General features: G+C 61.6%; 2 protein-coding genes across 2 annotated transcripts in view; one reads left to right on the top strand and one right to left on the bottom strand.

The window, feature by feature from the left end:
• LOC121497619 (phosphofructokinase, platelet) overlaps positions 1 to 20,828 on the top strand; it is a 43,794-nt gene extending 22,966 nt beyond the window's left edge. The window contains exons 6-22 of the mRNA XM_041767367.1: positions 1,007 to 1,051; positions 1,216 to 1,324; positions 3,938 to 4,033; positions 4,884 to 4,976; positions 5,377 to 5,502; positions 5,839 to 5,903; positions 6,323 to 6,392; positions 6,512 to 6,658; positions 7,983 to 8,053; positions 8,800 to 8,887; positions 9,385 to 9,537; positions 14,555 to 14,719; positions 15,023 to 15,084; positions 15,349 to 15,460; positions 16,292 to 16,391; positions 20,067 to 20,169; positions 20,442 to 20,828. Of these exons, the coding sequence (XP_041623301.1) occupies positions 1,007 to 1,051; positions 1,216 to 1,324; positions 3,938 to 4,033; positions 4,884 to 4,976; positions 5,377 to 5,502; positions 5,839 to 5,903; positions 6,323 to 6,392; positions 6,512 to 6,658; positions 7,983 to 8,053; positions 8,800 to 8,887; positions 9,385 to 9,537; positions 14,555 to 14,719; positions 15,023 to 15,084; positions 15,349 to 15,460; positions 16,292 to 16,391; positions 20,067 to 20,169; positions 20,442 to 20,589 (1,753 nt within the window). The 3' untranslated portion in view covers positions 20,590 to 20,828. The remainder of the gene's footprint in view (positions 1 to 1,006; positions 1,052 to 1,215; positions 1,325 to 3,937; positions 4,034 to 4,883; positions 4,977 to 5,376; positions 5,503 to 5,838; positions 5,904 to 6,322; positions 6,393 to 6,511; positions 6,659 to 7,982; positions 8,054 to 8,799; positions 8,888 to 9,384; positions 9,538 to 14,554; positions 14,720 to 15,022; positions 15,085 to 15,348; positions 15,461 to 16,291; positions 16,392 to 20,066; positions 20,170 to 20,441) is intronic.
• A 707-nt stretch (positions 20,829 to 21,535) lies between these two features.
• Positions 21,536 to 26,600, bottom strand: part of PITRM1 (pitrilysin metallopeptidase 1) — a 44,004-nt gene continuing 38,939 nt past the window's right edge. Inside the window, exons 21-27 of the mRNA XM_041768157.1 lie at positions 25,867 to 25,987; positions 25,180 to 25,251; positions 24,596 to 24,708; positions 23,447 to 23,572; positions 22,581 to 22,726; positions 22,054 to 22,156; positions 21,536 to 21,958 (exon numbers count right to left, since the gene is read on the bottom strand). Of these exons, the coding sequence (XP_041624091.1) occupies positions 21,865 to 21,958; positions 22,054 to 22,156; positions 22,581 to 22,726; positions 23,447 to 23,572; positions 24,596 to 24,708; positions 25,180 to 25,251; positions 25,867 to 25,987 (775 nt within the window). The 3' untranslated portion in view covers positions 21,536 to 21,864. The remainder of the gene's footprint in view (positions 21,959 to 22,053; positions 22,157 to 22,580; positions 22,727 to 23,446; positions 23,573 to 24,595; positions 24,709 to 25,179; positions 25,252 to 25,866; positions 25,988 to 26,600) is intronic.

Raw genomic sequence — 26,600 nt, 5'->3', positions numbered from 1 at the left:
GGCCCCGGGAAGGGCATGGGGCTGACACGTGCTGTGGTGTGGACGTCCGTGTCGGCCCTAGGAGGTTCCCCAGATGGATGTTCTGTGCTGCAGTGTAGACATCCATGTTGGCTCTGGAAGTTTCCCCAGATGGATGTTCTGTGCCGCGGTATAGATGTCCCTGGGCGTCCCCGGTGGGGTGATCGGATACAGCGTTGCTCCTGAAGGTCCAAAACCAGAGCTAGAAAACTGTTTCCTGTTGACTTTTATCTTCGACTTAAAAAGTTACTACTACCCCCAATTTTAGAAAAAACGACCCCAACGGGACCCCAGCAAGGTCCCCATGGGAACAGCAGGCCAGCCATGGCTCCGGGCCTGGCTCGGTGGGCACTCGAGGACACTGCGGGCACAGGAAAGTGCCACTTCCCGTCCGTGATCCAGTGGCTTTCGGCGCCTGGGGGCCACGGAGGCGGCCGGCTCACTGTCCTGCGTGTGCTGAGCAATGCGGCGGGTGCCTGGGGGTGTGAGCGTGTGTGGGCAACACGCTGGGCGGGTGTAACCCTGAGGCCCCTTTGCCCATACAACCTCGAGATGCTAGCACAGTGACACCTGCTTGCTTTAGCAGAGATCGGGCCCTCTGGATGCTCAGCTGTGTGCTGTCATCATGGGGCAGGTGCCTGCGGCCCACAGGGGCAGGTGCCATCATGGGGCAGGTGCTTGTGGCCCATATGGGGCAGGTGCCATCACCAGGCAGGTGCCCACGGCCATCACGGGACAGGTGCCATCACGGGGCAGGTGCCATCACGGGGCAGGTGGCCGCAGCCCCCAGGGTCCAGGTGCCATCACAGAGCAGGTGCCCGCGGCCCCCAGGGGCCAGGTGCCATCACGGGGCAGGTGCCCATGGCTCACAGGTACCCGCCGACATGAGGCAGGCTTTCTGCACAGCTGGCAAGGAAAGCACATGCCTCTTTGCCTGTCACGTGGGCTCCGTGGTGGTAAACGGACGTTTCCTTTGTCTCTCTTGCAGCCACCAGAGGACCTTTGTTCTCGAGGTTATGGGGAGACACTGCGGGTACGTACGCGTCGCTGCCTTGGCGTGGCCCCTGGAGAGCCCTGCGCCCCACAGCACCGATGCCGCCCGGTGGAGCCCACAGTCCCCGATGCGCGTCTGCCCCGGTGGCCTCTGCGCTGTGGTTCCTGGCGGCAGCCTGACATGGCCACTGCTGCTCCGGACAGGTACCTCGCCCTGGTGAGCGCCTTGGCCTGCGGCGCCGACTGGGTGTTCCTCCCGGAATCGCCGCCAGAAGAGGGTTGGCAGGAGAACATGTGCATCAAGCTCTCAGAGGTAACGTGCGTGTCCCTCGACGGCCGGGGCTGCTGGTCCCACCGCCCGACTGCGACGCGTGGCGGCCTGGGGGATTCCCTGTTGGCTCGGGGTCACACAGGTGGAGACTTTGCGGTTCGGACGTTCTGGAGCGAGTCCGAGCGGTGTTGTGGGATGTGCGTGACCTGGCTACCCGTGTGTCCCCAGCGGCGGGTGTGCGTCAGGCGGGGTGGGGTTCCCGTGGCTCTGACCAGGCCTCTCCGTGTGTGGCCCGTGGTAGCCTGTGTGCCCCGCTCTGTGTCCCCGGGGGACAGCTTCCCGGGGGACGGCTTCCCGGGGGACGGCTTCCCGGGGGACGGCTCCGTGGGGGGTGTGCGAGGTTCGCTCCCAGTGCAGAAGCCCCGGCGGGTGCTGCATTTCCCTCCCGTGTCATCACCATCAGCGGGTGGCCCAGGCGAGTCACGGACGTATTCAGCAAGCACACGCGCTCTGCGTGCTGGGAGACCCTGCCACCACCTTCCAGGTGACAGGGTCCAAGAGAGGCGTTTGGGGGACGTACCGAAAAGCTTTGCTGACCTTCAATGAGGTGGGGAACTGCTGGAAGGCCCCGTGCGCTTGGGGCCGAGGCTTGGCGGCTGTGGACGGGTCAGGGCACGCGCGCCCAGTCCCTGGGATCACCGACCACGTGCTCAAGCCGCTGTGCTGTCCTGGTTCTGGCTGGGGACGAGGGCAGCGCTCCCCGGCGGCCGCGGCGGGGCCATGGCTGCCTGACGGGGTGGCATTGGTCTTGGACGGTACCTTTGTGTGGCCTGAGGATATGTGCTGAGTCTGCAGTCGCAGGGACGCTCCTGTGGTCCCACTCCTCAGGGGCTGTGCCTGTGCCCGCCAGCTGTCCTCCCGCCCCCGTGATGCCCCCGGGCCTGGTCCAGGGCCCCTGGGGTCAGGCCAAGTCCTGCAGACAGCACCCGGAGACGAGGAAACAGGCCCGCTGCACAGATGTGCACGGGGGTGAAGGTGGGGGGGAGGGGGGAGGGGGTGCGTGATGATGGAGCTGGGGGGAGGGGGTGCACAGGGGTGGAGGCCGGGGGGTCAGGGGTCGGGGGTGCACGATGGTGGAGCTGGGGGGACAGGGGAGGGTGTGGGTTGGGGGAGGGCACACTCGGTGGCGGAGGTGGTGGGGGGAGGGTGCACACAGGGTGGAGGTCAGGGCCTGTGGCAGGGCTGACACCCTATTTGGGTTTAGGAGCTGAGCTTTAGGTGCCCGTTGTTGCCGTGACCGCATGGTCTCGTCTGCAGACTCCGTGGGTTTCAGATCCATGCGTTCCCGTCCGCGGGGACGGCGGGAGCGTGTTGCGCCCCTGCCCCACGCGGGGCCGAGCCGAGATCACCGCATCTGTAATGAATTCTCATTGCTCACTGCGAGTCTTCCTGAACATTTTGTCAGGCCCGGGCCCTCGCCCCACGTCCCAGGCATTTCCACCTGAGGGTAGGCACCCCGGGCCTAGGGCTGGTCTTGGCTTCACCCCCCAGAGGGGCTTTGGGCTCAGTGCCCTGCGTCCGAGTCCTGACTCCCCACGGGCTGTGGGTCCCGCTGCTGCCCAAGCGCTTCCCCAGCACTGCGGGGGGGCGGGGGGTGGTCCAGGTGCTGGGCACCTGTGGGGCCAGGGGCCTATCTTCCCGCACGGTGGAGAGGACGCTATTCCTCTGGGAGCCTCTGGAAAGTGTGGTGTGTGGACGCTGTGGCTCTGGGGCCCATCCCACGTTCACGGACACGTCACAGCCACTCTGGAAGCCACTGCTTTACACCTTTTAGAAAATACTTGTGACCAGCAAGTTCTTCGAAGTTGAGCATGTTTATGTCTATTCAAAGACAAACCAGCGAGCGCGTGATGCCCGAGGAGGCACCGGGTGGGCCTGCGTGGAACCACCCCCTGGGTGACGCGCCCCAGGTGCCACGGGCAGGGGCAGCTTCAGGCACTGGCCGCTCTGGGGCCCATGGCCTCCACGGGAGGGGCCGTGACGTGGGATGTGATGGAGAGCAGATGGGCCGAGGAGGATTTCCGGGCGCTGCTGGGTGATGGCCGCCGGGGCCTGTGAGGCGGCAGGTGCGGGTGTGGGTGCAGGTGCGGGTGTGGGTGCAGGTGTAGGCGCAGGTGCGGGCGCAGGTGCGGGCGCGGGTGCAGGTGTGGGTGCAGGTGCAGGTGCAGGTGTGCCCCTCTGCCGTCCCTCCCCACCCTCCTGACTCCTGCCTCCTGTGCACCCAGGCCCTGTGCTCTGGCCGTGGGGGCTGGGAAGTCCGGCTTTCCTGGATAGGTCTGCAGGGGCGTGGCGGGCCGCGCTGGCTGCTGGAGGAGCTTGGAGGCCTGGCCTGCGGTATAGACGCGCTGCGGGGGCCCAGGGCTGAGCTCACTGCCTCCTTGGGCCGGATGGCAAAGGAGCGCGGCCGCGCCTGGGGCCATGTGTCCCTCCTGCCGCCTCCACCTACCCGCCTAGGTAGTCGGAAACCCCGCTTGCGAAATCCGGTGAAGGTTTCCCCCTGGACAGAGGCCAGCTCGCCCAGGGCAAAGGGCCCTGGGCCTGTCTGTCGTGGAGACGGTTTGGGGGTTGAGGCGGCTCATTTTCTGCTTCCCCTAGAACCGTGCCCGGAAAAAGAGACTGAATATCATCATCGTGGCCGAGGGCGCCATAGACACCCAGAATAAGCCTATCACCTCCGAACAGATCAAGGAGGTGAGTGTGTCCGTCGGTTGCGGTTCTCCTTAGTGGCCAGCTGGGGACGCAGCCTCCCGTGGCGCGCGGGGTCCGCCCTTGGAGCGGGTGTGGTCATCATGAAAGCGCTTTCTGTCCTTCCTGGGGTTTGGAGATGCTTCTGTAATGACTCCAGACTCTAAGCTTGAGTCTTAGGGTCGCGAATAGTCCCAGAGGCCCGAGGGAGATGGAGGGGGCGGAGGGCGGGGTCCCAGGGGCGGGCCGTCCACTTGGGCAGGCGACGGCACACGTTCCTGACAGACAGACACACAGACACACAGACGGGAGGGCTGCGGCGGAAGCCGTCCCTCACGGCCGAGGACGCCGTGCGCCTGGGTTTGCAGCCTGGCGTCCGGGTGTGGCCAGTACCAAGTCCGGGGAAGGGGTCAGGGCAAAGGTTCTCCTTCCCCCCCGGGACGAAGCTGAGACGGACGGGGTCATGAAGGGCAGAGCAAGGGGCCCCCGGCTTCCACAACCCCGGCCTGCTGTCCTCCTCCTGCGAGGACGGTGGCCCAGCCGCTGGTGGCACCCCACCCGAGGGACGCCACGGTTGACCAGAGCGATGGTCAGGGAGATGTTTCCGTTTCTTTATTTTTGATCACCTTACTTATGTTCGTTTGCAAGGCAGGACAGGTCAGGATTTTATTTTTTGGTAATAAAGACATTCTTTAAAAAAAAAAAAAGCTCAACATTAAACCTTCTAGAAAGTGAAGATTGGAAAATAGGATTTGTTTCCACGTCAGTGGGAAGCAGGAAGGGGAGGGGAAGGATGACTGCCCCTCGCACCCTCTTGCGAGCCGAGCCCCTGTGTTAACGCTCTGTGTCTCCGCAGCTTGTGGTCACCCAGCTGGGATACGATACGCGGGTGACCATCCTTGGGCACGTGCAGAGAGGAGGGACTCCCTCGGCCTTCGACCGGATTCTGGTGAGGATGCAAATGGTCAGGTGCCCTCCCTGGGGGCGAGAGGGGACAGTCTGTGCCTGCGCTGGGGTGGCCCATCCAGGACGTGCAGACGCCGCCCGGCCCCCAGTCTCGCAGATGCAGGGAGACCCCAGACCTGGGGGCCGAGGGTGGCCGGGACCCCGGGAACAGAGCCCCCGTGTGGTTTGTGCACGCAGGCCCTGGGGTCAGCAGAGGCCCAGGCCAGGAGGACGGGAGGCAGGGAGGCAGCTGGAGTCTGGCTGAATAATGGGGGACAGGTCTCTGCCCACAGATCCACCTGCTGAGGGTGCAGTCGTGCATCTGTGGAATGGGGGCCAGGTGTGGGGGTGCTGCTGCCTTGGCCTTTGACCCGGTCTGTGACCTTCGTGATTGTCCTTTCCAGGCCAGTCGCATGGGGGTGGAGGCCGTGGTTGCCCTCCTCCAGGCCACCCCGGAGACGCCGGCCTGCGTGGTGTCGCTGAGCGGGAACCAGGCGGTGCGCCTGCCCCTGGTGGAGTGCGTGCAGATGGTGAGCTGCAGCGTCCACGCGCTCGCCGTCCTGTCTGTAGTCTGTGGCTGGTCGGTGCCACGTGGGTTTCCACAAGCTTCCCCAGGACCCGGGCGGCCCCCAACGTGGGGCGGGAGGTGGATCTGGGACCTCCCGCCCGGCGTTGCTGGCCGCGGCCTCACATCCCTCTTAGTGGCCTGAGCCGGGCGGGCCTGGCTTGTCCCTGGCAACCGCCGGGCGGTGGCAGGTGTCGGGCTGGCAGCCTTGGAGGGTCGGCGTGCGGGAGGCGGCCAGCACAGCGGCCCATTCACAGGCGTCTGAGCCTTGACACAGTCTCTCTTGCATGTTTGTTTGAAGACCCAGGACGTGCAGAAGGCCATGGACGAGAGGAGATTCAAGGATGCCGTGCGGCTCCGCGGCAGGTGACCTTCTGTAGGGCCCTGCGTCCCTGGGGCCTTTGCTGCTGCGGGGCTGCTGAGATGTGCTCCGGGGCTGCGCCCCTTCCGGCTGCCGGGACGCGATGGGTAGCCGGGGGCACGCGCTGGTTTGCTGTCTCTGTTCTGGCCGGTGGGGTGGAGGAGAGGTTAGCGCGGTGACATGGAAAGTTGCCCAAGGATGGCGTTTTGAGAGACACTTGGGTGTCCGAGAGACCAGGTTTCTCGGCCGCGTACACGGCACGCTCCTTATGTAACGGAATACCGGGGCCTTGGCGCGGGGTGACGCCAGGGCCTGCTGCTTGCCCCGAGCGCCGCGGGCAGGTGCCTGGACCGTCCACATCTGGCTCAGGTGACCTCCCAGGGGAGCCCTTCTAACTTTGGCCTGTGGCGCCCTGTCCTTCCAGGAGCTTCGAGACCAACCTGAACACCTACAAGCGGCTCGCCATTAAGTTGCCGGATGATCAGATTGTGAAGGTAGGGGACACCCCCCCACCGTGTTCTCCGCGGACCCTCCCCCACAGCCTCCGGGGCCGTGCGCCTAGCATGTGCCCGGGGCGTGGGGTGGGGACGCACCGTGCCCTCTCATCTTGCAGAGCAACTGTAATGTGGCCGTCATAAACGTGGGGGCGCCTGCCGCTGGGATGAACGCCGCCGTGCGCTCGGCCGTGCGGGTGGGCATCGCCGATGGCCACAAGATGCTCGCCATCTACGACGGCTTTGAGGGCTTCGCCAAAGGCCAGGTGAGGCCCCGGGGGATGTTGCGGGAAACAGGAGCTGCCTTCCCAGCCTCACACCAGGGCTCCGTCGGGTGGTGAACACAGCCGCTGCCCTCGGGGATGACTTGTCTGGGGCCTCGTCCTGGGCCCTGCCCTGACGCTCGGCATGGAGCGCACCACGCGGTTTTCTCCAGGAGCCGTAGGCAGTGGGGCTCGTGGGCTCCGGCCTTAGGTGGGGAGGGGACCTGGGACGCTGCAGGCCAAGTGCATGAGGCCGGCAAGCACTCGGACAGAAGCTTTGGTGGAAAAAACGAACAAACGCATGTTGAGCGCTTACTGCATACACTTCCTGCTCCTACGGGATGTGCACACGTTAACTCGTTGAAATCTCATGGTAAACCCGCAGTATTAGCCCCCTTCTCCTTACGTGGAAACTGAGGCACAGAGACACTGGTGAACGTGACCTGGGTCACGGGCCACAGCGTGCCCCGCGGGACGACATTGGTTGTCTTACCTCCCGGCAATGCAGAGTCCTTACGCCCGGGAAGCCGGCTCTGGGAGAAAGCACAGCGCCCTCTGCGGGCGGGGGTGCAGCCTCGGGAGGCGGAGCACAGGGTGTGGGCAGCGAGCAGGGCCAGCGCCCACGGGGCACAGAGCAGGGTCCGCCCTGGGACCCTCAGACGCACGCCCCTGGAAAGGGGGTCTCAGGCTGGGGACGGAGGCGCCGAGCTCGTGGCCACGAGGGTGTGCCGGCAGGGGAGGGGCAGCGCCAGGGCGCTGGGGTTGGGACGGTGGGCTCAGGGGGCGCAGCAGCGGGGGTTTGGGGGGCGCAGGGGAGAGGTGGAAGGGGCGGGGGCTTGTAGGTGACTGGGAGGACTTGGCTTTTGCTCGGGGAACACAGGGTTTAGGGCAGGATGGGGACAGGTGGAGGGGTCGCGGGACGGCCTGGGGGGAGGCGTCCGGGGAGCAGCGGGGCCGTAGGGAGCATGGGCCGAAGACGGAGCTGGGGGGAAATCGGCAGAGGGTACCCCCAGCGCGCCGGTTGGAGGATGAGACTTTCGCCCTGAGGAGCGAGGCGGGAGGGGCCCCAGGAGCGCGGGTGCACACCTGGCTGGCCGCCGCTGGGTCCCTCGCGTCTCCTCCAGCCTTATTGAAGGGGCAGTCTTTTACGTAGACCAAGATGCACCTGATTCCCATGGGTAGAGCGTGGCCACACCTGGGTCTGCTGTGCGCGGCGGGACGTGGGGGGCGGGCTTCACCCCGGGGCCGCCCGAGCTGCTCAGTCTCGTGATGGGGGCGGGTCCCTCGTTGGTTGCTTCCCATGAGACCGTGTGTGTGTGCTCCTCAGGTGAAGGAAATCGGCTGGGGGGATGTCGGAGGCTGGACCGGCCAAGGAGGCTCCATCCTCGGGACCAAACGGTAAATCCCCGGGTCCATCCTGCCCCATGCTCAGGAAGGGGGACCCCCGTCGTAGACCAGCAGCTGCCCCTGTTCGCTCCGGGAAGGCATCCCAAAGGGCAATGGCGTGGGCTCCCGGGCCAGCACCCCCCGCCAGAGCCCTGGGTTGTGCTTGGGGGGTCCCCGATGTGTGCCCTGGGGCAGAGATGAGGCCCACGACGTGGGGGCTGTCCTCCCGGGGTCCTTGACCGCTGGGGCTGTGCAGGCCCCGTGGTGGGTGCAGCAGGGCCTCGCAGAGCCCGGCCGGGGTGCTGTGTGGGCCGCAGGCTCCCTTGGGAGCAGGAGTGTGCATCGCGGGCCCCAGGCCCCCCACCACCTGCGCCCCCACACGCAGCTGCTGGTCCCTACGCGTGGGCCCTGCTAATGGTTCTAGGTGATAGAGCAGGAGAGGCGTGAGTGGGAGCGCGTGGGGCTTCAGGTGGGCGCAGCTCGCACCAGACTCCAAATAGGAAGTTTCTGTTCAAATAGTTACTGCGAATGTTCACACGCTGTTGTGGTGCAGTTTGTGTTCTTTCCCGATGAGGCAGTAGGATTCTTTTAGGTCCGGCTGCCGCGCGTTTCTTCCCATCTATTGATGGAGCGATTGATTTTTGAATACAGCGGAGCCTTGCTTCCCTGGCGCTGCTCCTGGGGACCGCGGGCCAGGGCGGGGGGGCGGGGGGCTCGGTGGGGCTGGCTGGCCTCACGTCCCCCCCAACTGCCTCTAGCACGTTGCCCGGGAAGTTTCTGGAGGACATCGCCCAGCAGATGCGCACCCACAGCATCAACGCACTGCTCATCATCGGCGGGTTCGAGGTACGTCCCCGTGGCTGCCCCTGCGGGCCCCTTAGGACCGGAGGGCTGGGGTGAGCTGTGCGCAGGCTTCCGGGTGGGGTGGGGGCACCCCTGGGCCCCGGGAAGCTGTGGTGGGGTGCTCCCCTGGTGGCAGCCACTGACCCGGGAGCCAGAGCGGGATCCCGGTCCAGTGCGTCCCGGCCCGGCATGTTCTGTGGTGTTTCCAGGGGCAGGAACGGGCGTCCCCCTGCAGCTGAGGCCCGGAGCCAGGACAGGGCGGGGCATCCCGTGCCCGTTGGACCCCATTCCTTAACGGGTCTATTTAACCAAGATCGGTCCCATAGTAACTTTCCCATTTGCTTTGAAGAAAACGTTAAGGATCTCCAATAACACGACCCTTGCGGACAGGAGACATGGTGTCACTTCCCTGTGACCCTAACGCCTTACTGTGTTTTTAACGGCCCCTTTGCACCCCTCCCACCTCCCCCCCGCCCCCACCCCTGCACACTGGCTGACAGGCCTACTTGGGCCTGCTGGAGCTGTCAGCCGCCCGCGACAAGTACGAGGAGTTCTGTGTCCCCATGGTAATGGTCCCAGCCACTGTCTCCAACAACGTGCCCGGCTCCGATTTCAGCATCGGCGCGGACACCGCCCTGAACACCATCACTGACGTAAGTGGGCGTGGCCAGCAAAGCAGGTGCCGCAGACACTAACCCAAGGGCGCCTGGCCCACTTTTATCTGCCAGCGCACTAGAGACCGGAGTGACAGCTGGGTCTGTTTCCAGAAAGGTCTTTTTTAAAAAAAAAAAAAAAAAAAAAAAACCTGATGATTTTAATCCAATGCCCAGAGCTGTGGCTTCTTGCCACCTCTTCTCCTGCCCCGTGGCCAGGATGCCGTGTGCCCGCTAAGGCCCATCGAGTGACAGGGAGCATCTATAGCTCAAGTACTTGTGTATTAGGGTTTTGTGATTTGAATACTCGTTAAAGTCAGTGTAGTTTTTTTTTTTTTTTTTTGTCGGGGCCAAGTTCACTTCACTCCTGTGACGTGATTTATTGTGATAAATCCTGGGTCTGATGGCCGTGCATGGATGTTTGAGGTCTTGTGACTTTGTTCACCGACCTGAGTCCCTGTGGCATCCATCCTGCGTCTTGCCACAGGGCAGTAGCAGGACAGACCCGGCCCGTGTTACCACGCGTGTAGGCCACGCTGTGGAGATGGCGCAGGAGCTTCAGGTACGTTTCTTCTTCTTTATAATCTGGCGTCTGAACTTTTGCCACAGATTCCCCAGTATTTTTCTTGTGAATGTTGCTCTCGGATTTTCCTCGACCCTGTGGGCTCAAACCTGTCTCTAGTGCCGGTACATAAAAGAAATGCTTTTTAAATAAAAATCGAATGGTAAGGAATGCCTCGCGCTTGCGTTTTTCTGTTTTGTCCTGTTTCGCTTTTCTGTGCTCCTTAAACTTTCTGTGGTTTCTTTACTAAAAAGCTCTGCCCCGTGTCTCCGGGGTCTCCGCCGCTGGAGCGGCCCTGTTGGCACCACTAACCCGTTGCTGGGCCACCGCGCGCCCCGTCCTGGTGACTGTTGCTCCTGCTCTGGCCACTGTGAGCCGATTCTGCTCCTGACCGGCTGCGCCTGCCGCGGGAGGGTCGATGTCCATCCCTCACTGTCCGTGACCTCACCAGTGCTTTACTGCCCTTTCCTCTGCCCTTGGCTGGAGTTTGCTTACGCACAGTAGAAGCAAGTGGAAGTTCGTGTTTCCTCGTTGTCATCTGATTGGAACCCCCGGGGTGGGTGGGGCCTCGGGGCTGTCTGGGGCCCTGGCCCCGGCTGGTGTTCGTCTCCCTGCCACATCCGACGCGCCCTCTCTGGCACCTGCCAGGCTCCTCCGCTACGAGACATGTTTTCCAGGTTATAAAGATCAGCTACATGGGTGTTGCTCAAAATTTGAAAACTGAAACATGTAGGGAAGCTCTAAGTGATCCTGGTGCCTTGCTCCCTGTGGAGGGATTTGGAAATTTGTCCTGTGATGTCTTGAATTTGGTTTCTCCTCTGAGTTGCTCAAAGCCAGTTACCCAGTTATAGTGGGCAGCTTTGTGTTGGTGCTGGTGCCAGGCCCACCCTCACTGGGCGAGTAGGTGTGCGCCAAAGCCCCAAGCCCATGGGTGACCTGCCCGGCACCGTGGTCCTGGTCCTGCCTGTGACCTGGGTGGGAGCCTGGGTGCCCGCTGCGGAGCGTGGGGAGACGGTCCTGGTGCTGTAGGGGCCCTGGTGTGGGCATGGCGTGTGCACATCCCTTGGTTTCCTGCAGGGTTGTGTTTTTATGAGCCGCAGTGAAGGCGTGTCTTCCTCAGGAGGTTCGGATCTGGGTTGGAACCCGGCAGGGCTGGCCCCAGGGGCCTGAGGTGATGGGTCACTGGGCGGTCCATGTCCCTCCCCATCTGCTCTGCAGGATCCAAGAGGCCCTCGGGGACCAGGGGCCAGAGTGAGTTCACCGTGGGTTTGTGCGCCTCCCTCAGGACCTCCTTCCCAGATGGGCCACCCGTGGGCCTGTGGCCTCGTGTCCAGATGTGGCTGTGCTGAGGGCCGAGCGCCGGTGGTGTTTGGGTTTGGCCCCCGGGGTGCGTTGGCGATGCCGAGCGATGATGCTGGCCCCCGACCTCAGCACGGCCCTGCCGCCCACAGTGCCGAGGCCCTGGGAGGTAGCCTTGCCGCAGGGACTGTCGCGTTCCTGGGCTCCTCCGTCACTGTCCTCACGGGTGGCTTCCTTCTGCCAGTGTGAATGCTCCACTTCCCGGTGTCCCTCAGAATGGACGGAGCTCTGTGCGTGTCGTGCGTCGTGGAGGCTGCAGGCCCGGCCCCTTGGAGCAGGGGTCCAGAGAGCCGTCCTCCCATGGCTGCGTTGGGGTCCCCAGAAGTGGCACGATGCGCCCCAGTCTGCACCGAGGCTGAGGTGCCGCGAATGCCAGAGGGTGGCTGCTGCCCTGCTGGCCCCCCCCAGGTCACGCGGGGAGTCGGAGCCAGGGTTGTTCTCCGCGGGGCCTGTCGCCTCCACGCGCTGTGCGCTCAGAGCTCCAAGCTGTGCGTCGCTGCCCCCGGGCCTTGGGCCACAGTCCTGGTGCCGGCCCGTCCTGGCAGGCTGTCCCATCCCCGCAGGAGGGCCTGGTGGCTTCCCGAAGATCTAAGGGAAGGAGGAGGAGCAACAGGAACCAGGACGGAGGGCGTTCCTGGGGTTCTAACCCGGGTTCGGAGGTGCCAGCCGCCGCCTGCCTGCCTGAGCTCCACGCGCGGCCGCAGACGGAGGGGCCGGGGGGTGCCCCCATGCGTGGTGCCAGCCACTCTGTGCGCTACCCGGACAGGTCCCCACGCCTGCCCCGGCCGCCGCCCCAGGAGCGGGGTGTTTGGGGAGCACGCGCCCCCCGAGGCCAGCTCCGCCTCCAGCTGTGCGTGGCCCCGCAGCGGGCCGGTGCTCAGGGCAGGGGTGGGGGGAGTCCCGAGCCAAGGGGCGCGCGTGGCCGTGGGGCGATGGTGGGGGGCGGACACTAACGAGCACTTCCACTAACCCTGGCCTGCACCTGGCCACAGCCCATGTCCTTGGCATCCCGGGCAGTGGGGGTCCCGGGGGCCTGAGGAGCGAAGAGGCTCGCGGCTCCTGGGCCCTCTGACGGCACCAGCCCACCTCCCAGGCGCCAAGGACCGGCCGCCGCCTCCGGCCCCTGCTTTGCTGCCCGCCTGCTCGCGCCGCCTTCCCCGGGGCCCCCCCCCGGACACCTCCCACATCCCGGGAGCCCCGGGGCGCCCCGCTGACTGGCCTCCCGCCGCTCCAGGCTTTCCAGAGCTCGCTCCTGCTGGCCGAGGCACGCGAGCAGCACCGGGAGTTTTGTGTGCCCGTGTGCGTCCTGCCCACCACCATGAGCAACAGCGTCCCGGGCACGGAGCTGAGCCTGGGCTGTGACACTAGCCTCAATGTCGTGATGGAGGTAAGCGGGCCCTCGCTGCCCCGTTTGCTCCGGGTCCTTCCCGCCCCGCGAGGACGGCCGGAGCTGGCCCGCCTGACGCCGCGCAAGGAGCGAGCCCCGGTCGTGGCTGAACAGGACTCGGGCGGCTGGAAGGCGGAGGGCCCCCAGCACCCTGGGGGGTCTCCTGCGGCCCGAGGCTCATGTGGGGGGGGGCAGCTAGCCCGCCCCGGGTGTCCGGAGGCCCGAGGGGGAAGCTCCCGGGAGGACAGGCGTGGCCGCGGCTGGGATGCACCCTCGGCTGTGCAGGTGGAGGCAGGCCCCGCTGGTGCCCCCGGTCGCTGGGGTCCGTGTTGTCTGGGGTGGAGGCTATCTGGGGCGCGGTCCCCCAACACACACAGGAGGGAAGGTGGCCAGGGGTGGGCCGGCTGCAGAGCCTGCAGCGCTCACCCTGGGGGCTGGAGAGGCCTGGAAGTGTGCAGCCAGGGTCCAGGTGGGGGTTCTGAGCTGGACCATGGGGAGGGGGCAGCTCTGTCCTGAGCGCCCAGTGCCCCAGCCATTACCCTGTGACGTGGCACCTGCACCTGGAGCCTTCTGCTCATTCTTGCACCAGATCCTCCCCAGGGTGGCGGCTCCCATGGGCCCCGCATGTGACCGTGGACTTGCCTGTGTGTGTGTGGCCAACGCAGCCACGGAGCACCGTGAGGTGCCAGGCGTCACCCCGCTCTGAGGCTCCCTGCGTCCGTTGCGCTTCTCCGGGGGCATCTCAGTGGCCAGATGGGACGCCCCGCCCCGCCCCCATGCTTAGCAGACCGCTTACTTGTTGGGAAGGCCCCTGTCATGGGGGCTAAGCATGGGCTCCCGGGCTCAGCACGACCCCGTCCTCACGTCCAGGTCCACGGGCTCTGCGTTAGCCCCACGCCAAGCTCCACCTAATCTCGTCGTGTGTGTCCTTAAAGCTCGAGTGTGATGATGTGTTAGTGCTGGAACCGTGACTCCACGCTTGGACCATTGTGCTCGGAGAGCCGTGGCCGCCGCCGTGGGGCGTCTACTTTGGGGGGCGGGGGCTGCCACCGTGGATGGGGCCGACTGGGCCAGGCCAGGGACACGAGCAGCCCTGGAGTCCTCCCCGTCCCCCAGAGGTCCCCCTGCCAGCACCACCGGCGGGTCGGGGCTGCGTCTGGTGCCGTGACTTTGGTCGGCGGTGGTCTTCGTAACCGAGGGCCGTGGCTGCACGTGCTGGCGGAGGACCGGGCAGTCTGGGGGCGCCGTCCCGCATGCTGAGAGCAAGGCTGCAGTTGGAGCTGGTGCCCGACGTGGGCTGCCCCGGGAGCACCCGCGGTGCTCTGCAGGGGTGTGGCGGTGGAGGGTGGTGCACGGCCGAGTCTGCTGCCCACCTCCGGCTTTTGTGGCGGGCGTTTCCTCAGAAGACCCCCGGGGGCCTGTGTGCAGGAGCCACATCCCGTTCCGGGACGTAGCGTTTAGGGTTAGGATGAGGGCGCCCAGAGCGCAGGTCACCGGGAGCTTTCAGAAGCCGACCCAAGGGACGTGCCCGTGAAATCCTGGGGTACTGCGAGGCCGCGAGGGCAGCTGGAGTGAGCCGGGCGCGGGCGCCCCATGGCAGGCGGTGTCAGGGCACGGGGACGGTGACCACACCAGCCGTGGGCAGGGCCCCCAGCCGCGGTACCTGGCCGCCCCCGCGGGGGCATGACCGTGTTCTTCTCTGTGGCCAGACGTGCGACCGCATCAAACAGTCGGCCAGCGGGACCAAGCGGCGCGTGTTCATCATCGAGACCATGGGGGGCTACTGTGGCTACCTGGCCAACATGGGGGCCCTCGCCGCGGGAGCCGATGCCGCCTACATCTTTGAGGAGCCGTTTGACATCCGAGATCTGCAGGTACGGCCATGCGTTGGGGCCCCTGGGTGAGGGTTCTCGGGGCCCCGATGGGGTTGGCTCTGAGGGGCGGGCAACGGGGGTGACGGTGCACCAAGTTTCACGCGCTTTCAATGACCCCGTCACCACGTGGAGGGGCACATGCTGATGCGGGTTGGACGGGTGTCTGTGTGGGAGGGTCCGTGGTGGCTGGAGAAGATCCCTGGAGTGCCACGGCCTGCCCGCCGGGGTGGCGGGACGCCAAGGACACAGCACGCAGGGTGGCACCTATGAGGCCGAGCCACCTGAATGCCTGCTCTTCCCCAGTCCAACGTGGAGCACCTAACGGAGAAAATGAAGACCACCATTCAGAGGGGACTCGTGCTCAGGTAGGGACACCCCGTCCCCACCCCTGCCCATGGAGCCCCTTCCCGGGCCCGGCTCAGGGCGGCCGTTGCACAGCGTGCTGCAGGCTGCGTACACGGGCGTACCCACAGGGTACAATGAGTCCAGGGTCGCTTCGTAGTTGCTGCTAAGGCTACACCAAGTCATTTCTCTGAGGCACTGGCATGTCCAAGGAAGGGCGGTGGAGTCGGGCGGGCGTGGGGCCGGCTGGGCGCTCCCCCGACGGCCCGCGCCCGCGCTCCCTGCAGGAACGAGAGCTGCAGCGAGAACTACACCACGGACTTCATCTACCAGCTGTACTCCGAGGAGGGCAAGGGCGTGTTCGACTGCAGGAAGAACGTGCTGGGCCACATGCAACAGGTGTGGCCCGTCCCGGGCGCTTGGTGGGAGGCCTTGTTAGCCCCGGGGAGCGTCGGCGCGGGAGACACGGTCGTCGTCACCTCAGCATCTACTTCGCTCCCTTACGGTTCCGTTTAACAGTCCCGCCCCACTCCGCAGCCCTACAAATCATGTGTGTGGGCGGGTGGGCAGTTTTCAGGCAAAGCATTGATGGGTAGAGTTGACGCCCACTGATTGGGGAAACCTGATCAAATTGGGTACGTCATTGGATAGCGGGCCTTAGTGACTGTGATGCGTGAGGTTTGCACACCATCAGAGTGCTCTGGGGGTGCTCGGCAGACCACAAAGCCGGCGGCGGGCAAGGGTGACAGGCCCGTCCCGGTGCAAGCACTGCCTCCCGGCCCCGCCGTCCTGGGTCGGCTCGTGTGCTCCCAGGGCCCCGGCTCTTGGTGCGTGCCGAGATGGTGGGCGTCTGTATTTCTGTGGGGGCTAGCCCCCAGGTGGGTCAGAACCTGATGGAAACTGGGACTGGCTCCCCCCCCAAAACAAGACAAAGTAACCCTGATGGACGATTGGAAGCTGTGAGCTGCCAGGGGTGCAGGCGGGGGTCCGGGGGGGTGGGGGACAAGCACAGGGATGCGGGCCTTGGGCCGAGCTCCAGCCACAGGCCCCAACGGCAGAAGGGCAGGGAAGACGAGCAACAACAAAAGTCCAGAACCCCCACGCTGCTGTCTAGAGTGGAGTCTCTTAAGCAAGCATGTGACCTGAATTGTGTTACGTGCCCGTACCTCCCAGAGCAATCTGCAAAAGGGGTGGGCGGGCGCGGCGCTGACCTCCCGTAACTGCCCACAGGGTGGAGCGCCCTCACCGTTCGATAGAAACTTCGGAACCAAAATCTCCGCCAGAGCCATGCAGTGGATCAGCATGAAACTGAAGGAGTCTCCGGGCAAAGGTGCGGGGCAGTGTGGGGCGGTGCGGGGGGGTGGAGGGGCTCCTCATGAGCACGCACCCAGCTCTGGGCTGCACATGGCACGCCACGGCCTGACTGCACTTGGTGGCGGGGGGCGGGGGGGCTCCTCATCTGCGTGCACCCAGCCCCGGGCTGCACGCGGCACACCGTGGACCCAGTGCACTTGGCGGTGGTTTGGGGTGGGGGGGGCTCCTCATGGGCACGCACCCAGGCCTGGGCCGCACGTGGCTCGCTGCCGCCCGACTGCACTTGCTGCGTGACCCTCTGTCCAGGCCGCCCCTAGGTGTGAGTGGCTGGGCTGAGGCCGTGCTGTGTTCCTGCTCCGTGGTGCCCAGGTAGCTGCACGTGGGGCTCCTTTCCGGGAGGATGCTGCCCCTACCCGGGTCTCCCCGGCGGCACCTTGGACAGACACAGGGACTCTTCTTTTCAGAGACACCCGGGAACTGGCAGATGTCTGTGCGGTACCCTCCACCCCCCCACCCCCTGCCGCCCCACGAGGCCTCCAAGTTGCCACCCTGTAGCCCTGCTGCCTGGGTGATGCCTCGGCAGCGGCAGGCTCCCACGCCTGAGCGGGTGTGTGTTTAGGCGTATGGAAGCCCGGGCGCGGTCCCTGTGCAGGGCATTGGGGGCCCGGCTGGTGTTGGGGCGCGGGGGCCAGCGCCCCAAGCCCTGCCCTGCATCCCCACGTCCCCATGCACAGGCCCACTGTAGGGAGTGCAGCCTCTCTCCTCCTGTCCAGGCACCACGTGACCTGTCCCTTTCGGGCTGTCGCTGTGACATGGCAGTTTCACCGTGGCCTTGAGGGGAACCTTCCAGAGCGAGGAGGGAAAGCCAGCCGCCCTCAGGCTGCCTTCAGGCTCTCACTGCTCCTGTGAGCTCTGCCGGCATTTTGCCTACCTTTCCTTTCCTGCGAACACATACCTTATTGACTTTTTCTTGCTTTTGAACCGTATTTTGATTGCGGAAGCTTGCCCTGTTTCATGTTCTGCTCCCGCCTTGGTGCAGACAGGCCTCGTGGGGCTGGTCGTGCTGTGCAGGACATCTCCTAGTGATGTCCTCTCAGTCTTTCTGTAGACAGTGAACATTTTTCTTTGTGGTTTGAGCTCTTTTTTGCCAAAAACACTTGGATGCGTTACTACTTTGATCCACTTGATGTGAAGTCTGAGGTCTGATTTCATGTGGATGATCCCTTACTTGGGAACCGTTTGTTGAGAAATCTAATCTCCACAGACCAGGTACCTGTGAACTTGGCGGGACGACCTGGGTTGCGGGGTTCATGGCTGGGCCATCAGTGTTGATCGTTGGTATCCCAGCCTTGTAGACGACTCCTGATAGCTGGTAAGGTGAGGCCCTTCCCCCGGGGCTGCTTCTGGTTTCAGTTTCTCTTGGCCTTTTGTGCCGACGCAGAAATGGAACCAGACTGTCACGGTCCTCCAAAAACTCTTTTGGATGTTTTGATTGAGGGAATTACATTTAATCAATAAATCATTTGCAGGAGGAACTGACATTTAAAAAAACATACTGTTTTTTAAAGATTTTATTTATTCGTGAGAGACCCAGAGAGAGGCAGAGACACAGGCAGAGGGAGAAGCAGGCTCCCTGCGGGGAGCCCGATGCGGGACTTGATCCCAGGACCCCGGGGTCACACCCTGAGCCGAAGGCAGACACTTAAACGCTGAGCCACCCAGGCATCCCTTAAAAATATTTTCTAATTCATGGACTCTCTCTCCATATATTCAGGCCTTTCTTTATCTCTTATGAAAGCGTATAGATCTTGCATGTCTTTTGCTAAGTTTATTCCTGACCTGAAGTCTTAAAAAATGTGTTGTAAGTGGCATTTTTCTTTTTTTTATTGTTGGTCTGTGGAAACATAATTTTTGTACACAGTTTGCAATCCACAACTTCCTACACACTGAATTCCAGCCCTTATTTGTGGACGTTTTGTTTCTCACAGCCATGGACGTATGCCCGTCCCGTATACAACCTTTTACTTCTTCCTTGCTACTTGTGGGCAGGTGCGTGTTGCTCCAGAGAAATCCCGAAGAGGTGCAGTGAGAGCAGAGCTCCCGTCCAGGCCTCAGCCCTGGTGGCACCGGGAATGCTTCCAGGGTTGTTATTTAACGGAGGTCTTTATGTTAGTCACACCCGTAGGTCTGTGAGAAACTGGGGATCGTAATGCTGGTGTTTGTTACGTAGTCTTTTGATCACAAAAGGATATTTTGGGTTTCCTTCGCTATGTCATGAGAACATTTCATGAGCCAGAATGGCATGACGAAGCAATTAATTCACACAGACTCCTGAGCATCCCCAAGGCCCCAGAATCCCTCAGGACGCATGCATTGCTCACGGATGCAGGAGGCTTATCTCAAGGTTGAGCCGGGCGCTCACAGGCACAGCCCAGGCAGCTGCATGTGCAGACGCCGCCTGCAGTTCCCAGGGAAGGCGCGGGGTGGCACCACTCCCGCTGCCCCCAGGACCTCGCTGTTTTTTTTTTTTTTTTTTTTTTTTTTTTTTTTTGTAAAACTGAAAATCCTCTCTGGATTCCTTTCAGTTGGCGCAAACAGGTACCAGTGCAGGTCTTCCGTGAAAGCGGGGGATACCCGTACACCCTTTAGCGTTGACCGAGGTGGGCACTTCCTTTAACTGATGAGCTGCTGTCGAGCCCAACCTTGCTTCCCGGGGTGCACCGCCTCCCGGGGTGGGGGTGGGGGGGTCTGTGTGCGGCTCCTGCACCGTCTCCCGTGACGGCCTCCTGCTCCAGAGACTTGCCCTCTTGTCCTGTCCCTGTCAGAAGAGTCTGTGAGACGGCAGTTGTACTTTGCTTTCTGGACGCCTGACAACTCCCCTGGGACAGCGTCGGGCCTCCTGCTTCCCTTGGGAGAGTGGACTTCGGAGTTTCCAGTGTTTCCAGAAACAACAAAGCAGCTCTGTAATCAGTTTCAGTCTGCTTTCTAGGAAATGTCCTGGCTCCCGTGGCACACTTAGCCCCCTTTACTGCAGACGCATCCTGACCTCACTGCTCACCAGTCTGTGTGTTTAGTTTTACATCCAACCCTTGACTTAAAAAGCAGCGAGGCAAACGATCCAGCCTCATTTTAGTCTTCAGAGAGCTGACTCTGCCTCAAGGTTTGGGTGTTCTCACTTGGCCTGAGGATGCTCCTCCCCTGCCCTTGCAGCCTCCCCCATGTCCCTCAGGAGCACAGGCTTCCTGTGCTAGGTCACTGGAGCTGGCGCTTTGTGTGGAGGAAGCGGGTGCTCCCACGGCGTGTGCAGCGAGACACCTGCTCACCGCCTGGAAGCACGTTCCGGCCTGAGCTCTGGGGGCGCTGCCAAGGGCAGGTCACCGGCCCCTCTGGGTGTGAGTATGCAGCGAGAGGGGCCACACTGGCCCGGGCGCCTCCTCTCTGCCCTCTGTCTGTAGTCCCAGGGCTTCAGCGGTACCGGAGGGTGCCCACGGCCCCCGAGGAAGCGCAGTCGTGCTGCGATTCCCTGGGCCTCGCCCCCACCTCGTCTGAGGGTCCCGGGCAGTGCGGGGCCTGGCTTCCCGCCGCAGCTCTTCTCTGCCCCCTGCCGCCAGCAAGCCTCCGTGTCTCCCTCACCTCTCCTGTGCCTAGCAGGCCCGATTATTTGTTCTGACATTTTTTCCATCTTTTACAGGAAAAAGATTTGTGACCGATGATTCCATCTGCGTGCTGGGAATAAGCAAAAGAAATCTTTTCTTCCAACCGGTGACAGAGCTAAAGAAGGAAACCGACTTCGAGTAAGTAAACAAGCCGTCTCCGGGGGACCCCACGTGGCTGGAGTTGGGGTCCTAACTGCTGAGCCCAGCAACTCCAGGAAGTAGCTCTAGGAAAGCAACTTAGACAAGCCTTTTAGGAGCGGGGGAGGGTGGGAATTTCTGGGAAGATACGGAGTGGGCTCACATAGCTTAGGAAAGCCGCCCTGTCGTCCAGCGCCGCGTCCGCCCCCGACGCCAGAGCCGTGCTCCGGGCCATGGCCGGCCGTCCTGACCGCCGCTCCTCCTGTCCGCAGGCACAGGATCCCCAAAGAGCAGTGGTGGCTGAAGCTGCGGCCGCTCATGAAGATCCTGGCCAAGTATGAGGCCAGCTACGAGGTCTCCGACTCCGGCCAGCTGGAGCATGTGCACCACCGAGGCCACGAGGAACCCGCTGCCATCTAGACACCATCCGCCCCGTGCTGCAGTGGACTTCCATTTGCTGCCTGGTTTTCTAGCACTTAAGTTATTTATCGGCACTTTTCTGCGAGTATTGTCGACGTGAATACCCAGTCACAGAGCCCCTGTCCTGTCTCCTCCACCCCCTCGGGCCCTGAGACTCCAGCACGAGCTGTGTTCCGTGTTCCGTACTGTGTCCTGCTTTACCACGTGCGTGGCCAGTAGAATTAAACATTGAGCTACAATCCCAATCGTGGTACTCTATTTTTTTACACAGGGATTTAGAGCCTCTCCATTGAGGCTTTCCCGGCAGTTTTATGGGCAGGGATGAGTGAGCTAGGCCCTCTGCACGAACAAAGTTGTCACAGTGTGCAGAGGGCCCTGCACTGGACACCAGCCAGGTGGGGCAACCCAACTCGAGTGAGGCCAGGGGTAGAATTAAAAACAGGAACTGGGGATGTGTTTTGAGAACAAGGTGAGTTTGGAGCCTCACTGCACACGGAGGCAGGCCGAGGCCCTCCTGCCGAGGAAGCTCATGGCTGTATAGGGGAGGACCCAGGGGAGGGCCCCATAGGGCTGTGGGCCATCCCAGCCAGGGGGACACGGAGAGCCTGGCTTCCCTGGGCACAGGGAGCTGGCGAACTAGGCATCTGTTTCTGCCTCTCCTGTCGCCTGAGACGCACAGGGAGCTGCAGAGTCGAGTTCCATCAGGGACCTGAGGGTGGCGTGGCCATGAGAGCCAGCGGACGCTCCCTCCCCCAAAGACAGTGGGAGAAGCTTAATGTGCTTATTAATCCTTCAGGCCACCCATCTGTTACAGACTTCCCCAGCGTCTGTGGTGTGACCACACCGGTTTCACAAATCAACAGTCGGTTTACTTGTTTTTCAGTAAAGGCCCCAAGAACTTCTCTAGCAAAACGTCACTTAAAATAATGACTAAATCACAGGTAGGTCAGGTCAGAGTTGTCTTTTATTTTTACGTTTTAAAAATAAGTTAAGTGTTCCAGGTAAAATAAACATATCCATTTCTTAGAATAATTTGTGCATCTCTAGCATTTAATACATGATGATTTCAATTCATTTCTTCATGATTTTTCCTTCGAGGACAGAAGAGCTTGGTCTAACCGGGCCACACAAAATTTTAAGAATGATGTGAGCAAAATGTGCAGGGAACCAGTATCTTCTCTCACCTTTCCAACTAAATGAGCTCAGGCTTCATTTTCAGGAGCCTCACATGCCCGCCGGTGCCACTCAACCCCTGCGTACAGTCAGAACTGCTCACTATCTTACTATCCAAGACGGGTCCTTAGCAATCTCTGTGTTCTCTGGTCCAAGCAGAGCCAACCCATGTGTGCTCTTCCCAACGCCAAGGTACCTGGAAGGCAGGCGGGGACACGTCAGGGTGTTTCCCACATTAGGAGCCTTGGAGGCCACAGGGGAGCCCTGAACACTGGGCCACGCAGTACGTACTTGGTGCTCACGTTGATGAGACCCTCGCGGCTGACGGCGAAGAGCTGCTCCCGGTGCGCCTGCTTCATCTCATCCGAGAGGCCACACAGAAAGTGGTCCAGCCCTGACCATGGACACGGAAATTCAGAGCAGCTGGCAGGGGCAGCTGAGCCCATTCTAAGGGCACCCGAGGGACACACACCCAGAGGTCACGATGGTGACCTTCACATTCGCACCCAGCCTCTCCCCTCGGGTGTGGAAGCCAAGTCAGAGTGGCTTCCTCCCCCAGACTCGGGCCACCCGCCCTGGGGTGCTCCTGGGGCCCCTGGGCCTCTCATCACTCAAGCTCTGAGAGGACAGGATTCCACACTCCATGAGTGGCCAACATGAGATGTCCCAGCCTGGGTGCTGAGAAGCTCAAGGGGGATGTCTACGCATCCTAAAGGAGGGTCGGAGGGGTTTGAGGACAGGCACACAGCTCAGGGGAGCTCAGGGCAGGTGCTTGGGCAACACCACTTCTCAGGTGGTTTGTTGCTTATTCCAAATACCTCTGTCTGAAGGAGCCACGGGGGCGTCCACGACGGAGAAAACAGAAAGCTTTGCTTCGTCAATGTCCTGCTGCGTGAACCTCCCTGCCTTGGCCCACTCCACAGCCTCAGAGAAAGATTGCAGCGTCTCTGTTGAACGTGGATCCCTAGGAGGGCAGAGACACCCATGACCTACTTCACCACAGATTAAATGCACCTGATTTCACAGACATGGGAAGTCAAGTAGACAGGGAAGGAAACTCACGTGCAGAAGCTAAGAGTAAAACCCCTCACTTCCTTCAGACGCACCCAGAATAGACACATAACCCCCCACATGGGCCGGCGAGCCCGGACACCCTTCCTTCCTGCTCTGCTCACGGCAGCACGTGCCCCCTGCAGGTGCCGCGGAGGTACGGGTCAAAGCCGTGCTCTTGTCCTCCTGTAGGCGCAGACGCGTCCTCTAAGGGTCCCAGGACGTGACCAGGGGGAAGCAGGGAGACTGCGTCAGGGGCAGCAGCCTCATCCCGCCCCTGGGGTATTCTAAGGCATATGCTCAGAAGCCTTCTAGAAAAGGGGCGAGAAGAGTCAGGGGCCGTGACAACAAAGCGCCCAGCACCCACACTGGGCCCGACAGGAGCCCGTGAAGCTCTCGGCTTGTCTGTAACTAAATCTCGGTGTTTGGTAACAGGTAAACATCGAGGCCAAAGTTCCTGTTACGTACCACTGCTCGTAGACACGACAACGAGACGATGTTGCTGGGTGTGGGGATGCGCCCAAGAAGCGAGACAAGGGGAAACGCTTCTTCACAGGCTCACCCCAACACGTAAGACGGGGGGACTTGCGGATGCCTGGGGGAGCCAGAGTCGGGAGGGGCGGCGCCGACTCACCGGTACGAGTAAAGTGTGAACACCCCATCACGGCTGAGTCTGGCACCTCCACCGTAAGCACCACCCTTTTCTCGGATTTCTGTATGCAAGAATTTGGCAGTCATCAAACGTGCAAGGATCTTAAGACTGAAATGAATGATTAAAAAAAAAAGCACACGTTAAAAGCTGCAGGCCTGCCAGGGAAGTACCATACTTAACAAAGTAGTTACGCACTTGATGTCTTTCTGGCTTAGGATAAAACCAAGATGCACTATGGTCTCCCCTTTTCTAATGAACAAGAGAGAACAATCACGAGAACAACGTGAGGTGAATTTTCAAGGCAGGGTTGCGGGAAGAGGTGGTGAGAGGGACGTGGACGCCCCTTGACACTTCCGGGCTCCTCTGGCTATAGCACACAGGGACACCGAGACTCTGAGCAAGGGAAGAGGTGACTAAATTTTATCGCTCGGGCAAATGTATAAACCATCCTTTCTTTAGATCCCCCAGTGGTGTGGCCGTGTGTCTCCATTGAAACACGGAAAGCTCCTAAGGAGATTTCCGCAGGTGTACACACTCCGAGAGTGCACTTCTGAGTCCTACATTCAGATCAAGTGCAGCTATGGCCGATGCGCTGGGAGAGACGGATGGTTCCAGCAAGGACCTTCCAGGACTGAGCGGGGCCCTGCTCGCTCCCCACTGACTGGTCTCAGTCCAGCCACCAACTGCAGGAGCCAACAGGTGTCCCCCGGAGATGGCGGGAGGTGGGGAGCCGCTCATATCGTGGGTTCACGGTGCCAGACCTGTGCAGACGGGCGCCCCCCTCTCCAGCGGGGACTGGTGGCTGACCTCCCACTTATTTTTAAAGAAAGAAAACGAGTTCACTGCTGGAAAACTAATAAAAACAAAGAAAGGGGAAAAAATACGGGTACTGCTACTGCCAGGGTCCTCCTTAGGACATGTCCGTGCTCTCAGCCTGTTCAACAAGGGAGCACATACCCCTGGTGCGAGGGCTCAGCACTCAGGACACACATTCACCTCCTGGGAGCATGGAAACAAACTGGCCAAACAGCTGAGCGCCACCTGTGATTCTATCCTCACGGAAACCCCCAGAGCAGCCGTGGGGGCCGGGCCTGCATGCCCACCCCGGCCATCCCGCCCCTGGCCCCGCACCTGGCATGGTCCGGGTCTGTGAAAGGGGCCGTCCTAATGCATTCGCCCACGTAATTCACCGGGAAGGGCAGCAGGAAGTGCGTCTTCGTCTGGCACGGTTTGAAGGTGGGGTCCTGAGGAGGATAGGCAGGCCATGTGGGTTCCTCCCGCAGGCCCCCCGGCCTTGCCCTCGCGGCAAAGGGCACGGTGACCGCGTCCTTCCACACAAGCTCTCTGGACAACGAAGCACTCAACCCTGACCCAGGGCTTTAGTGCGTAGTTTCTCGGTTTGAAACATTTCCTCCTACATGGTTTCCACCCGTAAGTGACTTGGTGACCTCATCTTTGCGTTTTTCTCCAGAAACATGTTACACTGCCATCTTCTGAGGAACCAAACGGGAGCCCTCATGCACCGCAGCGGTGCAGGTAGAGGGTGTAGGGTGCCCAGCTGACAGCGAGGCGGGGAGCCCAAGGGCCCCAACAGGTGCAGGACGGGCTACAGCCCTGCCCGCAGGGGAGAGACCCTGGGGGGTGAGGCGCTTGATGGCAGGGCAGACAAGCCCGGACCTGCTCTCTCCAAGGTGACGGGGACCGTGTTAACTTACTGTGATCAGCTTCCTTAGGACTCGGGGGCCGCTCACGTGGGAGCTTACACTGGATCCACCGGGTGCAGGTTTCTGAAAGTAAAATGTTTCCAAGAGAGATGAGAAAAATTCCCAACTCCCCTTAAACGGATAAGATACAGTCTCGAAAACTCATAGCCAGTGACAAGTGTCGGGGCACATGTGCTTACGTGTTTTAAAGTAACCCCGCTTTAAGCACATGACATTTCTGTACGGATTTCCAGATGGTCAGGGAGAGGCAGGAGCATGCCCCCTTCTTGGGGGCTCCAGCACTGGAAAGACAGGCCTGGTGGCCTTGCCACAGTCACAGGAGCAGGAATGCTCTGTAACACCCCTGCACTGTCCACCTCCCCCAGGAGAAGCTCCTTGACAGTTCTGCTGAGCCAGACTAAACCTGCTCGGCGGGGAACGGGACACTGAGTCAGTCCTGGGCCGTTCACGCCAATGGTGCGGGTCTCAAACCCACTGTTCTTCCCCAGCAGGAAGTGTTTGCTCCAAGGCTCGAGTGACAAGGGCACACGGGGCCGAAGGCCAGCCTACCCGGTTTGAGTTCACTTCTTACCTCGCCCTGCCATGCCGTGGGGACACCACAGACATCGTACTCCCTACATGGGACCCTTGTGGGAATGAAAGGGGCCGACGGCCCTGTGGCCAGGGAGCAGGTCTTACCTCGACCACATACGGGCACACAGGCTCCTGTTCTTTTTTACTCCAACTGAGGCTTCTAATGAACTTTTCTACTGCTTTTTCTGCCAGAGACATCTGTTGAGGTGTAGCATTCATGGAGCACCTGTGCAAAAAAAAAAAAATCACAAATATGTCAGAAACCATTACCATAAAACATTAAACACTGTTTCACTCAGTATTTCGTAGAAGTAACACAAGGAAGTGACTACTACATCCATTTTGTATCAAATAATGTTCAAGGGGCCCCCAGGTGACTCAGCGGTGGAGCATCTGCCTTTGGCTCAGGGCATGACCCTGGGGTCCAGGGATTGAGTCCCAAATTGGGCTCCCTGCATGGAGCCTGCTTCTCCCTCTCACAGAGCCTGTGTCTCTGTCTCTCTGTGTCTCAGGAATAGATAAAATCTTAAAAAAAAAAAATAGCGTTCAAAAATATTAGAAGGAAAGAGTAGCCCAATGCAGACGTAACAGAGCCGTCTCCACAGTGCTTTCCCATGAGGTCAGGGCCAGAGCCGGGGGACGGCCACGCGGACGCCACAAGCACACTGTCGACGCTCGGCTCCATGGACAGCCCAGGACCCAGGCAGGTCTGCCCACAGTGCCTTCGGACTCACACTCTGTCTGCAGGCAGAAAACCTACATTACCGTCTAGGAGAGAAATCAACACCCTGAAATGTGAACTGGTCCTTAAAATGGGGAAGTGGCAGTTGCCAAAGACG

The sequence above is a fragment of the Vulpes lagopus genome, chromosome 8 (genome assembly GCF_018345385.1).
Source record: "Vulpes lagopus strain Blue_001 chromosome 8, ASM1834538v1, whole genome shotgun sequence".
Taxonomy (NCBI): Eukaryota; Metazoa; Chordata; class Mammalia; order Carnivora; family Canidae; genus Vulpes; species Vulpes lagopus.
The sequence above is the reverse complement of the archived record's forward strand: the minus strand, read 5'-3'. Positions and strand labels throughout refer to the sequence as shown.